The sequence below is a fragment of the Scomber japonicus genome, chromosome 12 (genome assembly GCF_027409825.1).
Source record: "Scomber japonicus isolate fScoJap1 chromosome 12, fScoJap1.pri, whole genome shotgun sequence".
Taxonomy (NCBI): Eukaryota; Metazoa; Chordata; class Actinopteri; order Scombriformes; family Scombridae; genus Scomber; species Scomber japonicus.
This window is the reverse complement of record NC_070589.1, coordinates 21,585,140-21,596,526: the sequence shown is the minus strand read 5'-3', so window position 1 is coordinate 21,596,526 and position 11,387 is coordinate 21,585,140. Positions and strand designations below refer to the sequence as shown.

The 11,387-nt window shown below is 40.3% G+C and overlaps 2 protein-coding genes across 2 annotated transcripts; one reads left to right on the top strand and one right to left on the bottom strand.

Annotated features, from left to right (window-relative positions):
- Positions 1–1,601: 1,601 nt before the first annotated feature.
- Positions 1,602–8,687, top strand: efcab14 (EF-hand calcium binding domain 14). Its single transcript, XM_053329899.1, has 9 exons — positions 1,602–2,265; positions 3,105–3,253; positions 3,371–3,516; positions 4,248–4,346; positions 4,470–4,583; positions 6,417–6,569; positions 6,677–6,767; positions 6,855–6,986; positions 7,095–8,687. Exons 1-9 carry the CDS (start codon positions 2,090–2,092, stop codon positions 7,271–7,273), a joined length of 1,239 nt encoding a protein of 412 aa, XP_053185874.1. The 5' UTR covers positions 1,602–2,089; the 3' UTR covers positions 7,274–8,687.
- A 16-nt stretch (positions 8,688–8,703) lies between these two features.
- On the bottom strand, positions 8,704–10,491 carry znf830 (zinc finger protein 830). The gene has a single exon (XM_053329900.1). It carries the CDS (start codon positions 10,457–10,459, stop codon positions 9,416–9,418), a length of 1,044 nt encoding a protein of 347 aa, XP_053185875.1. The 5' UTR covers positions 10,460–10,491; the 3' UTR covers positions 8,704–9,415.
- Positions 10,492–11,387: the final 896 nt, after the last annotated feature.

Genomic DNA, 11,387 nt, shown 5'->3' with positions numbered 1-11,387 from the left:
TTGAAAATATTATTTAACTTTGAAATGGGAATTTACAGTACTAACACATACTTATGGGACCAGCAGCTCACCAACTTTATTTGTGACCTTCATGAGGAAAATACAGACTAAATGAGGCAGCTTCCCATTGACTTTGTGATTAACTGCATGTGTTTTCATTTAGCAGAACAACTAGAGGCCTCAATTCCACACAGTGGCCATTAAGTCCCATAATGCCTCAGCCTGCAGGAGTCACAGCCAGCCTGCAAAACACAACCCACATCCATCCAGACCACCACAGTCCATCTCCCACAATCCCACAGTCAGTTGTGATCATGGTTCGTCCTGCCGCAGCTGGAAACAGAGTGGAGATGGAAAATCTGGAGAGTGCAAACAGGTGAGATGACTTCTTCTGTTCATCATATTTGATTCAGATAGAAGAGACAGTTGGGAGTATGTGTACCTCTGTATAAACTTTACATGACTATAACCAAGATTACCACACTAACTGTGCATGAGTGTGTTTAGTTTGCTGAACAAAACATTAAGAAATGAAGGACTGGCCTGCCACAGGATGGACTCTGACTGTGACCCTCCTGCCCCTGATCTGAAGGATGACGACACCAGTTACATCCATCCAGACCACCACAGTCCACCTCCCACGGTCAGTTGTGATCATGGTTCGTCCTGCAGCAGCTAAAGACAGACCGGAGATGGAAAATCAGGAGAGTGCAACCAGGTGAGATGACTTCTTCTGGGTCATGATACTCATGTTTCAGACAGAAGAGCCAATAGTTCAGGGAGGCTGTAATGTGACCAAAGTTTATATGTGTGTAAAGTTTACATGACACTTACAGGAATGTGTGTGTGTTTAGTTTGCAGGCTGGGCTGAATAACATGTCAGAGTCCTCAATGGACGTCCCTGAAAGTTACTCAACAGCTTGGACATCTGAGAACTCCACCACAACTGGTAAGAAACAGTGACCTCAGAGGACATTTGAGATATTTAATGTCCTTTGATTTTCAGATGACACCATGACCATAAACAAGGAGCAGAAGAAGAAGAACTGCTTCTGGCGCTTCTTCTTTTGGATGAAGAAGAATTTATGCTCCTGCTGGACGAAGAGGAAGAAGAGTCGAAGAGGATGAGGAAGGTGGGAAGTAAAGATTTGTAGCATGAATTTCTTTAAAAACCGTCACAGATCTTCAAGGGCAGCACGGAGGCTCAGTGGTTTGTACTGCGGCCTCACAGCAGAAGGTCCTGGCTAACCTTGTCTGTGTGGAGTTCGCATGCTCAGGTTAATTGGACATTATAAATTGTGTGTGTGTGTGTGTGTGTGTCCCAACAGTCCAAATGTCTTGCATGGGCTTAATTAGTACAGTGACACCATGTAAACCCAGGTCATGATTTATTTACAAAATATAAAAAATATTGTTTTCAAAGAATTAAAAACAGCAATATATATGTTAGATTTATTTTGTAATTAAATTAGGTAACGTGTAAATGTAACTAGTTACTCTCCAACACTGGATAAGTTTGTCTCTATTAATGACACAAATGTGAGTCCACACTAAGTTGGCAGCAGTGCGCACACTCAATAAAGCGGAAATATGAACTCGTCTTCCGGGCAGCAGCAGGACGGATAAGCTGGAAACACAGAGTCGTATATTTTGATTTTAGCATAGCTGGGTTACACTCCTATATTTTAAGACTTTTTGACTGTGTTTTCGAGGCTGGTAAATTTAACCCCAGCAGAGACGATGTGATATCACGGTAATGTTAGCCTGTCACTGTTAGCAAGCGTTAGCACGGCTAGCTAACGCCTGTGTTTTCCCCGGCAAGCTAGTCGGAAAAAGTTGTTTTAGACACGATTATTTAGGAGAGTAACGTTATGCTGCTCGGCTATTAAACATTTTAGTGGCAACAAGTCGGCAGAGTCCGATGTGTTTCATCCTGTTAGCCTCTTTTAAAATAACCTGAGCTAGCGAGAGGACGCTGAGTTAGCTTAGCTGAGACATTTACACGACATCATCCACCAAACTGGACAAAACATTGGATCTAGTCGGCTTTAAATCGGGCTCGGCGGGTTCGCTGACCCCCCAGAAAAAGATGAAGAAGAGGAAGGAGCTAAACGCCTTGATCGGACTCGGGGACAGTAAGAGGAAGAAGACCAAAAAGGGGTCCGGTCACAGGCTGCTCCGCACCGAGCCTCCGGACTCAGAGTCGGACTCGAGCTCGGACGACGATGAGTTCAACAACCTGAGCAGCGGAGCCAACTTTGGGAAGTAAGTGGTCGGGTTTATTAGGTTTTATTAGTGTGAACACCAAGCTTGTAAATCTGGCACATTTAAATGAATAAGAACATGATATGGGAATTTAAAATGCTACAAGGAAAAGTAGTTAATATAAATAATTAGTTATCCATTTATGTACAGCAACTTCCCACTGTAGATCATTCATGTAATTATGTTGACTTTAATGTCATCATTGTTTTTATTCAACTTTTATATATTTACCTCCAACCTTTATACCAGAGTACATTTACATTTGCTTTACATAGGTGTATTGGGTTATTAAGTGATATTAATAAACTCAAGTCTCAACTATTACCCACTGCTCTTAGATTGTCATATAGTTGTATACATTTTATTGTTTTTACTCTGTTCCTGCCTTGTGCCTTATGTCACATGATCTTTTACAATGTTATACTGTGCAATATGCTACACTTTGAAGCACCTTTTGTGATTTTGTGTTGTCGTGTATGTTTTGTTTTTCTGTGTTTATTATATATTGTTGTATAAGTGCAGCTGCACCTGGCAATTTTAGTCCAAAGTTCATCTTAATATAATGTATGTGCTGAAGCAAACCGCCCTTAATGAAGACAATCTGCAAGTGGAATATTTATTACATGATATCAGTCAGTAGAATTAATCTTAAGCACTTTGAGTAAGACATGATAGCAGAGACTATGTAGCAGCCACTATTTTGAAGCACCATTATTGCCTGAAACCTCATAATTCCCATGACATCGCGTGCAGCCTTCTGAAAATATCTCTTTCATCAATAATGAATAAAGCTGTGCAGTGTTTCATGTCTAACGTTACTACATTTCTTGTCTTTACAGGAGAAGCTACACGCAATGCTGTAATGTCTGCTACCCGCTGTTTCTGTTCATCATACTAGCTGCCTGTGTCATGGCCTGTGCTGGACTCATATGGATGCAGATCGCTCTGAAAGAAGATCTGGACTCCATGAAAGAAAAGTTGCACAGTAGTAAGACATAATGTTACACATCTACAGACCCCTTGTGAAAGCTCATGAGCCTTTATACACATACCTGTGGTTGTTTTAACACCGCTATTAACTTGTTGTAATGTTGTTTTGTAACAGTGGAGTCCACCCAAAAGGTGTCGTCAGGTGAAATACCAAAACTAAGTGAGGACCTGAAGAGCAAGGAGAGAAAGCTTGACGACATTGAGAACGGGGACAAGGGGTTGAGCAAACTCTGGTCTAACTTAACAGAAATGAACAGAAAGGTCAGTTGTCATTTTTGCCCAACCGTTTTGAAGCCAGCTTACAATTCACACTGCCACATATTAACTAGACAAACTGTTAAAGAATATCCAGATTTTCAGTGTTGGTCAGGTGATTCAGCTCTCATTAAGGGTACCTTTTTAATACTTCGCAGGTGAGAGTCTCTGTTCAATATAAAACATCATAAAAACATTGTGACACAAAGAATTGATTTATGTTAACAGTAATGGTGATTATTGGCTGTGACATAAGGCTGAATGAGTCATGTTTTCTTTGGTTTGTGTAGCCCAAGAAACAAAAGAAAAAGCAGTACAGAAAGCATTTTTGCAGATGCTACAATAACACACAGATTTAGTAAACCAGTTCTCCTTCCTTTAGTTAGAGAACTAGTGAGTGCCCAGTGGATTTCCTGTTTTTCAGTATGGCAATTATTTTCATGCTTAAAAGACAGCTTGGACTGGTTAAACAAGAACTGAATGTATGTCACAGGTAAACACAACTTAAGCTTTCATGTGGAGTTTTACATCAATATAAAGTTCTTTAATCACTGGACTAAAATATTTTTGTGCTCCTCCTGTAGAATTGATTTTAGCTACATTAAAGTCTTCAAACATGTTTTTTACCTTGACATAATAAGTATTTTGGAGGAATGTCAAATTTAAGGGGCAAAAGAGATTGAATGTTATATCTTTTGAGGTGTAACTGAATAATTTTTGTCATTTTTCTTGTGCAGATCAGTTTGCTGGATTCTGCCGTAAACCACTTAAAGGCCAACTTGAAATCAGCTGCTGATTTAGTCAGCCTGCCCACAACAGTTGAAGAGCTTCAAAAGGTAAAGCCGTAGGAAAGTGGAATAAAAAGGGACATTTGATTGAGGAAGAAAAATATTTCGAAAATTTGTCTCATAGACATCTGATTTGCATCGTTGATCACGCAGCATGTGTTTCCTTTCCAGAGTGTCGCTACAATTGGCAGCACGCTAACAAGTGTACAACACGATGTGAAGACTATGCAGGACGCCATTGAAAATCAAAAGAAAGATGATGATGGCTTAAAGAAGAAGACAATGGTAAACTCAAGCTTATGACATTTCTTTTTTTATCTAAACAATATACTACAGACAGTTTGAGTGCTGATGTGCAGATTAAATAAGATTTCAAGGTACAGGCCTCAACAGATTCATATGTGGGTTTTAATAATTCATCTGAAATCATTTTGTGGGCCTTCACCTAAAAAAATCTACATATCTTCCATTTCTTATAGATATTCTATTGACTCTATTTGAATCTTTTATACTATCCGGTTGTGTGCTACACATTTACAACATTACAGTTTTATACATTCACTCTTCCATTTAAATAAAAGTCTGAAATGAGCGGCAGAATAGTAAATGAGAATAGATTCACCAGATGTTTTAACTGTGTTGTTTAGCTACTAAAATCTCAAGGCATAGTTTTGAGCGGCTGGCAGACCTCACAGGAGAATCACAAGATACTTCCTTCGTAAACGATATAGCGCCGAGAGAGTTTCAGATGAGCAAAGCTGATGGATTTTTCATGAGCTGAAAGAAAGATGGATTACACTTATTTTGTTTGACAGCTTGTCTTTTTTCATTTACTTCTCTGTGGCCATGGAAAGTATTGCTGGAGGCTGCTTTTACCACACATATCATTCATGTATGAGCGTATAGGGGGGGGTGTAGCACTTGTTAACATTGCATTGTGCTCAAGTTAATGTCTAATGTACTACTTCTCAGCTGTAGTGGAGCCTGGGCATATTTATCTTGCTGAGATATGAGGCAAATCTACATGCATATGGCCAAGATGATACTGTTTATCTGCTTAGCTGTGGCCTGAATCCAAACCAGAAGCCAACGTGGTGAACTTTGAACCGCAGATGAATTTATTTGTTTACCCACACATGCACGCATGAGTTTACAGCTCTTGTCAAGCTTACATTGGAAAAGGTAATTTAGGTTAAGGAGGTTCTGTCATTTCTTGGATCCTTGTGTTGGCATTTCATTTATAATACATGAAACAAGTGCCAGTCTATTTTGGGAGCTTAGATTCTGTAGTTTGCAGAGTAAAACTAGGTCAAATATCTGAGACAACTGCAGAATATTTTCACCTCTTTATTTTTTTATAAGCAAAATTGGCTTGAAAGAGATGATCTGAGAATAATTACACTTTGATGTATTTTTTATACACCTCAATAATTATATGATCAGGAATGAATTGTTTGCTAGTCTCTTGAATTTTTAGATACGCTGTTAAGGGTATGTTAAGGGTAACTACACACAAAATCTTTACTTTTTTTTCTACACCGTACACATAATCACATAGCTCATTGCTGGCATTTTTTTTTTCAACAATACGTATTTATTGTAAAAAAAAATGTTTATGCTCAGGGTTTGCTTACTGCTGTCTGCTTGAGTTTTATCAATCAATGCAGCCAAACTTTCTGCCCCTCTCTAATTGTTTCGTTTTACCAGCCAAATATAAATAGTAGAACACTGGCTAACTGTACACTTAGTTTGTGCCACTCACACATAGGCGCTGTTAGCTTTAGCAATTCTGATAAGCAATAGCTGAAAGGCAACGTTGTACATGAATGTAGATTTATTCCTCTTCAGTTGCAGTAAGCACAACACTCGGGCAGGCATATAACTGCGCTATATTCAGAGCTTAAAATGATATTCAGAGAATTTGAGTGTGTAGTCACCTCTTAAACTTGTGAATATGAATTACTTTGTATACTATTTCTGACTACCAGCCTGGCACCTGACACCTGATCTCACTCATGATCTGCATACTTGAAACCAGATGCCTGTTGGTCTCTAAAATCTCGTTAGCAGATTAGCTGTTAGCAGGTTGCTTTACATGGATTTATTTTATTGTCATAGGACTTAACAGATCTGAGAAAAGCTGTGAGCGAGGCCAACAAGACAGAGGAGCAGCACCATACGTGGACTGATGAGCAGATCCACATCCTCCTCTCTACAGTCGCAGATCTTCATGTAAGAGTGTCAGCATTAGAGAATGGGTCAAAGCAGAGTGTGAGTATTATAACGTTTTTTACTTACCTTTTTTAAATAAAAATCTTATTATGCGTCTTAAATTTATGCATTTCACATTTTATCTTCCATGTGCTTTCCACTTAAAGGACAATGACGCAGCAAATCGACTGCCACATCAAACAACTGAGCCGGTGAAAGACGTTGCAACCACCATAGCAACACCTGGGAGTGTGCACGGTACAGTATAGGATAAAGCAGTTTGTTACAGTGTTTGGTTTTGTTTTGATTGTTTTTTGCCTCATGTTATTTATGCTATTTTCACAGAGGGATCCACACCACTGCCAGAGCCGCAGACGAGCAGACGTCCACGCTTCTTAACTCCAAACCGCGCTAAGAGAAATGCTGAGACAAGATGCCCAAAGAGGGTGTCCCTGCCTGGTGTCACTTCTCTGAAAGGTGCGTACACAAATACTACAAAGTTTTAAATCTCAGCATTTGGTAAAAGCTACAACCTGATTTTTTTTTTTTTAAATCTATCTAAATGAAAATTACTTCTTGTCACAGACCTGGAGGAAATCTTCCAACAGGCACGCATCGGACGTAATTCACTCGGCTTGACCTACCAAGACCTGAACAAAATATTTGGAACATCAACTCCCAGCGCTCGAACCTTGGAGTGCTTCGACAACGACAGGGACCAGAGGTACTCCTGGACGGAGCTGCGAGCCGCCATAGGCGTGTGAGCACATCATCGCTCGATGGCGGTGAACAGTATTGGACACCCAGCGGGGTCTGGGGTTCGGATTTCCCGACCCTTTTCTGTAATTGCTGCACTTTTTGTGAACTGAAATATTTATCATACTGATTGTGGAACAGTGGCGCTGGCATGCCCCCCCCCCCTCCCGCCCCCCTGGTCCATTCAGCACAACCTCAGCCACAAAATACAAGCTTACATTTTAAAATGAATCCATGGTTACCTGTATGCCGAATGTTCAGCGCTTATTTTAGCTAACCCCTTGGTTTATATGAATATACCATGGAAAAGAAGTGTTGTGAATAATTTTGAATCCAGTTTTCCACCTTCAACTTTCCTGCACCCAGGTTTTGTTTTTTAACCAATCTTGTCTCCTTTTTGATGTAACATTTTTGAATATTTAGCTTCTTTGGAGGCTGTAATTGTCAGTCTCTTGCAGTTTTCCTCGCCCATCGACACCACCAGGTACAACTCACCTGAACCTTATTTATAGAACCCGAGGTAGACTTTTATGAATGTTTACAAATGACTACTACAAACAGGATTTGTGAGAGGCTTCGGTTTAGTTTTTAGCCAGTTTCCTATCTTAACTGAAACACACAATTGAGCATGAGAGTGGTGACTTTTGTAAGTTAAACATAGTTTCAGACTATTTTCTGTTCATTGTGTTTTCCTCATTCATCATCTGTTAATCGCTACATTTTAATCGGGATCATACGTTAAGTCCATCTGTCCATTTATCTGTAGTGTTTTTTGTTTTTTTCTTCTCTTTTTTTGCTCTGTTTTTGCAGTTATACTAGATTTGAAGGGCTATGAACACTTTGAATCATTGAGTAAGATTTTTGAAGTGGTAATTTGAGGCATATGTAGCAATAACAAAAAGACTTAGATTATAGCTTCACTAAAAATCGCAGTAGATCTTTGGACGCAGACAGAAGGCACACCTAGCTCACAACGTGTAACAGGTAGTACAAGAAGCACTGACCATCACTCTTTACTTGATTCATTTTATTCCATTTTTATGGGCCTAATAATGGTGTCATACTTTAACATTGTTGTACTCTGTAAAAATGGTTTAAATGTATTCTCAACAAATTATCTTGTGAAGGGCGTTGGGTTGGTAAAAGTTTTCATTACCGTCTTAATCTCAACATTGTACATTTTTTAAAATAATTCTGTTGTGCTTTGCATGTTGCTTATAATGTAACATGAACAAATTATTTATAAACTTAACATAGTCAAATCCTTGTTTTTTTTTCCGCAGGACAATGGTTAGTTGTGCTCAACGTGTAACAGCTTTGGCCATCATGACAGAGATTTTGGGTCCATGCTGCTACTGTATGTGGGAGGTTTTATGAATGTGTTTTTGTGTGAGCACCAATGAATAAAAAGTTAAAAGGTTTGATTTGATGTCCGTCTGCTGTTTTAAGTCACAAACTAAGAAATCATGTCTTGCTGTGACACTCAACTGCATCACATTTAATCCAGTCGGAAATAAAGAAAAAGTACATGTGATCAAGACATATTTACAGTTGGTGGATTACCAAAAGGCTTTTACAAAATGAACCCCTCTAACATCTGTATTTCCAAGTCTTGAAGCAACAGTCAGGTGCCCATAATGAACTCTGGAAGAGCTTTTTCCTCGCTATAATAATTCCTCCTGTTAATACTGCCCTTAGTGCAAAAAAATGCATTTAAAAAATTAATCTGGAGAGATTATGAGGTTACAGCAGTCAGGGAAAAATATCAAGTGGATATCTGACACATTTACAGTCTTTTTAAATTCCCTGTTTGTGTTTCCTCTTGAGCAGTGGTGGAAGTATAGTAACAAAAAGAGACTATGGCACTCAAAAGACTGACATTGAAAAATATCTCCATAATTTGACTCGTGGACTGAAGCTTTGTATTAGCTTCAGATTAACTTTTACATACATTTTTGCACATGGGGCATTTGAAGGGGATCCTTTAACAGCCAGCAAATGACTATGACAAGAAAAAAAACTCCTTTAAATATACATTTGGGCTCCTGGCTGCTGTTTTAAGACAGACTTGTGTACCCATCCTTTAAACATAATGTACAAACATCAGATCAGTCACTGGTGGGTTTTTTTTATAGTTGAAAGTATGAAATTTATGCCAATGCCCCTTTGGCTCTCCAGTCCCGAGACAAAAGCCCCAGCAGCTCTTCTTCATTCTCCTCTTCCTCCTCCATGCTGGCATCAGTGTCCATAGGGTCATGCTTCCTGGGCAGAGGTTTGCTCTTCACCACATCTCTCTTGTCTCTCAGCAGCTCCACTCTCTTATAACACTCAATTTGTTCATCGATTTCGTCAATCTGACGTCCGAGGCGACCCTCCTCGTCGTCCTCTGCTACGATGGCCTCAGATTTTGTGTTCACTTGCCGTATCTCCTTTTGAAACTCTTCCCACTCCTTGTCCATTTGGTCTTTGGGTGCGTCCACGTTACGCACTTTGGCATCTCTCACAGGGTCGTCGAAGAAGCCCTCGGGTAGCGCCTCGGCTGTGTTTTCTTTCTTTTCTGGTGTTTTCTCCGTCGCGTCCGCTTTAAGGATGGATCCTGAGTGGGAGATGGCCGGGGTGGACGGGATGGAGCTGTCAAAGAAATCCGCTGGTAGTCCTGAAGCTTCAGTCGCCTGAGGAAGGGCGTCTGCTGCTGTCCCCGCCACTGCAGCCTCCTCTCCATCACTGTCCCCATCATACACCCCGGCTAACAGACTCAGACCTGCAGATGTTTGAGCAGCAGCTGGCTCTATCTTGCTGGGTTTCTGGAAGAAGTCTCCAGGCAGATCCGACGCAGCAGCCCGGCCTGCAGCCTGCACCGCCGGTTTCACCTTCTTCCCGTTGAGCTCCTCGTTGTCCGGTGCTTTCCTCTTCACCGGCTGACTCGGTGCTGGTGCTGGTGCCGGTGCTTGTTTCGCTCCTTTCAGCTCGGCAACTTTCTCTTTGTGCGGTTTACCGAGGACATGAGCCGGCCACAGGAGCTCCGACTTCACCTGCACGTTGCACAGGACGCAGCTGAGATGTCCCAGGCTGTTGTATTTGGCGAAAGGAGACTCAACACGCTTCTTCTCCGTCGTCTGTCTTTGTTTTTCACGCATTAATCGACGGAGCTCCTCCTGATTTACAACTTTCTTCCCCTTCTTGGAGGTCGCCATTCTTGAAAACAAGTTAGCTGCTTGCTTGGACGATAAAACGCGCGTCTCATAAAGATGACACAGGCGGAAAAACTTTATTAACAACACCAACAAACACAGTCTATGACGCTAAAGGATGTTTTCTTTTCCTAGGATGGCGAAGACATAACCCCGCCCTTCTCTGCCTCTGATTGCCTCAAACATAACCAACCCGATAAACAAAGGGAACGAGCTCTAGCCAATCAGTGGTGAAGGAGGGCGGGTCATGACTTCGCTATCCCAGGGAAAAAAAAGGCAAACAGCACAGTGAGAATTGGGAGGGGAAAAAATGAAATAAACTAATCACAAAACACAAGCATAAATAAAATAGTACAATGTAAAACAAACAATACAGAGGAGAAAAATAAATATATATAGTAAATAAGCAATATTGCAAACCATCTTAAATCATCTGGCAATGTTGTCCATTATTGTCCCAAGAGACGAGATGTCTTTTTAAAACTTTTTTGTTTTTTTTATATACTCTACAGCAGGCGTGTCAAACATACGGCCTGTGGACCAAACATTGGCCCAATGGATCTAATCCAGCCCACCAGATAACTTTGCAAAGTATGAAAATTGTAGAAAAGTAATAACATTTTTCCTGCTGCTTCAGAGGTTTTTTTCCACTAGAATACAATTCTCTGAAAAAACAATGAATATTGTCATAATATTTAAACCATTCATATAGCCTAGTTTGTGCAAAATGTTGTTAATAACGTCTGTGCAAAATAATCTGAAAAAAGGGCCATAATATGGTTGAAATTGCACAAATTTTTCTGAAGACATCCCAGGCTGTTCTTGTGTTTTGTAAATAGATGGGTTAGTAGCCTATAGAAAAGTTATTGCATGGTTTAATTCAAGCCCGGTTCATTGTCTGCATGCATGAGACAAAGATTTGCTCCAGAGT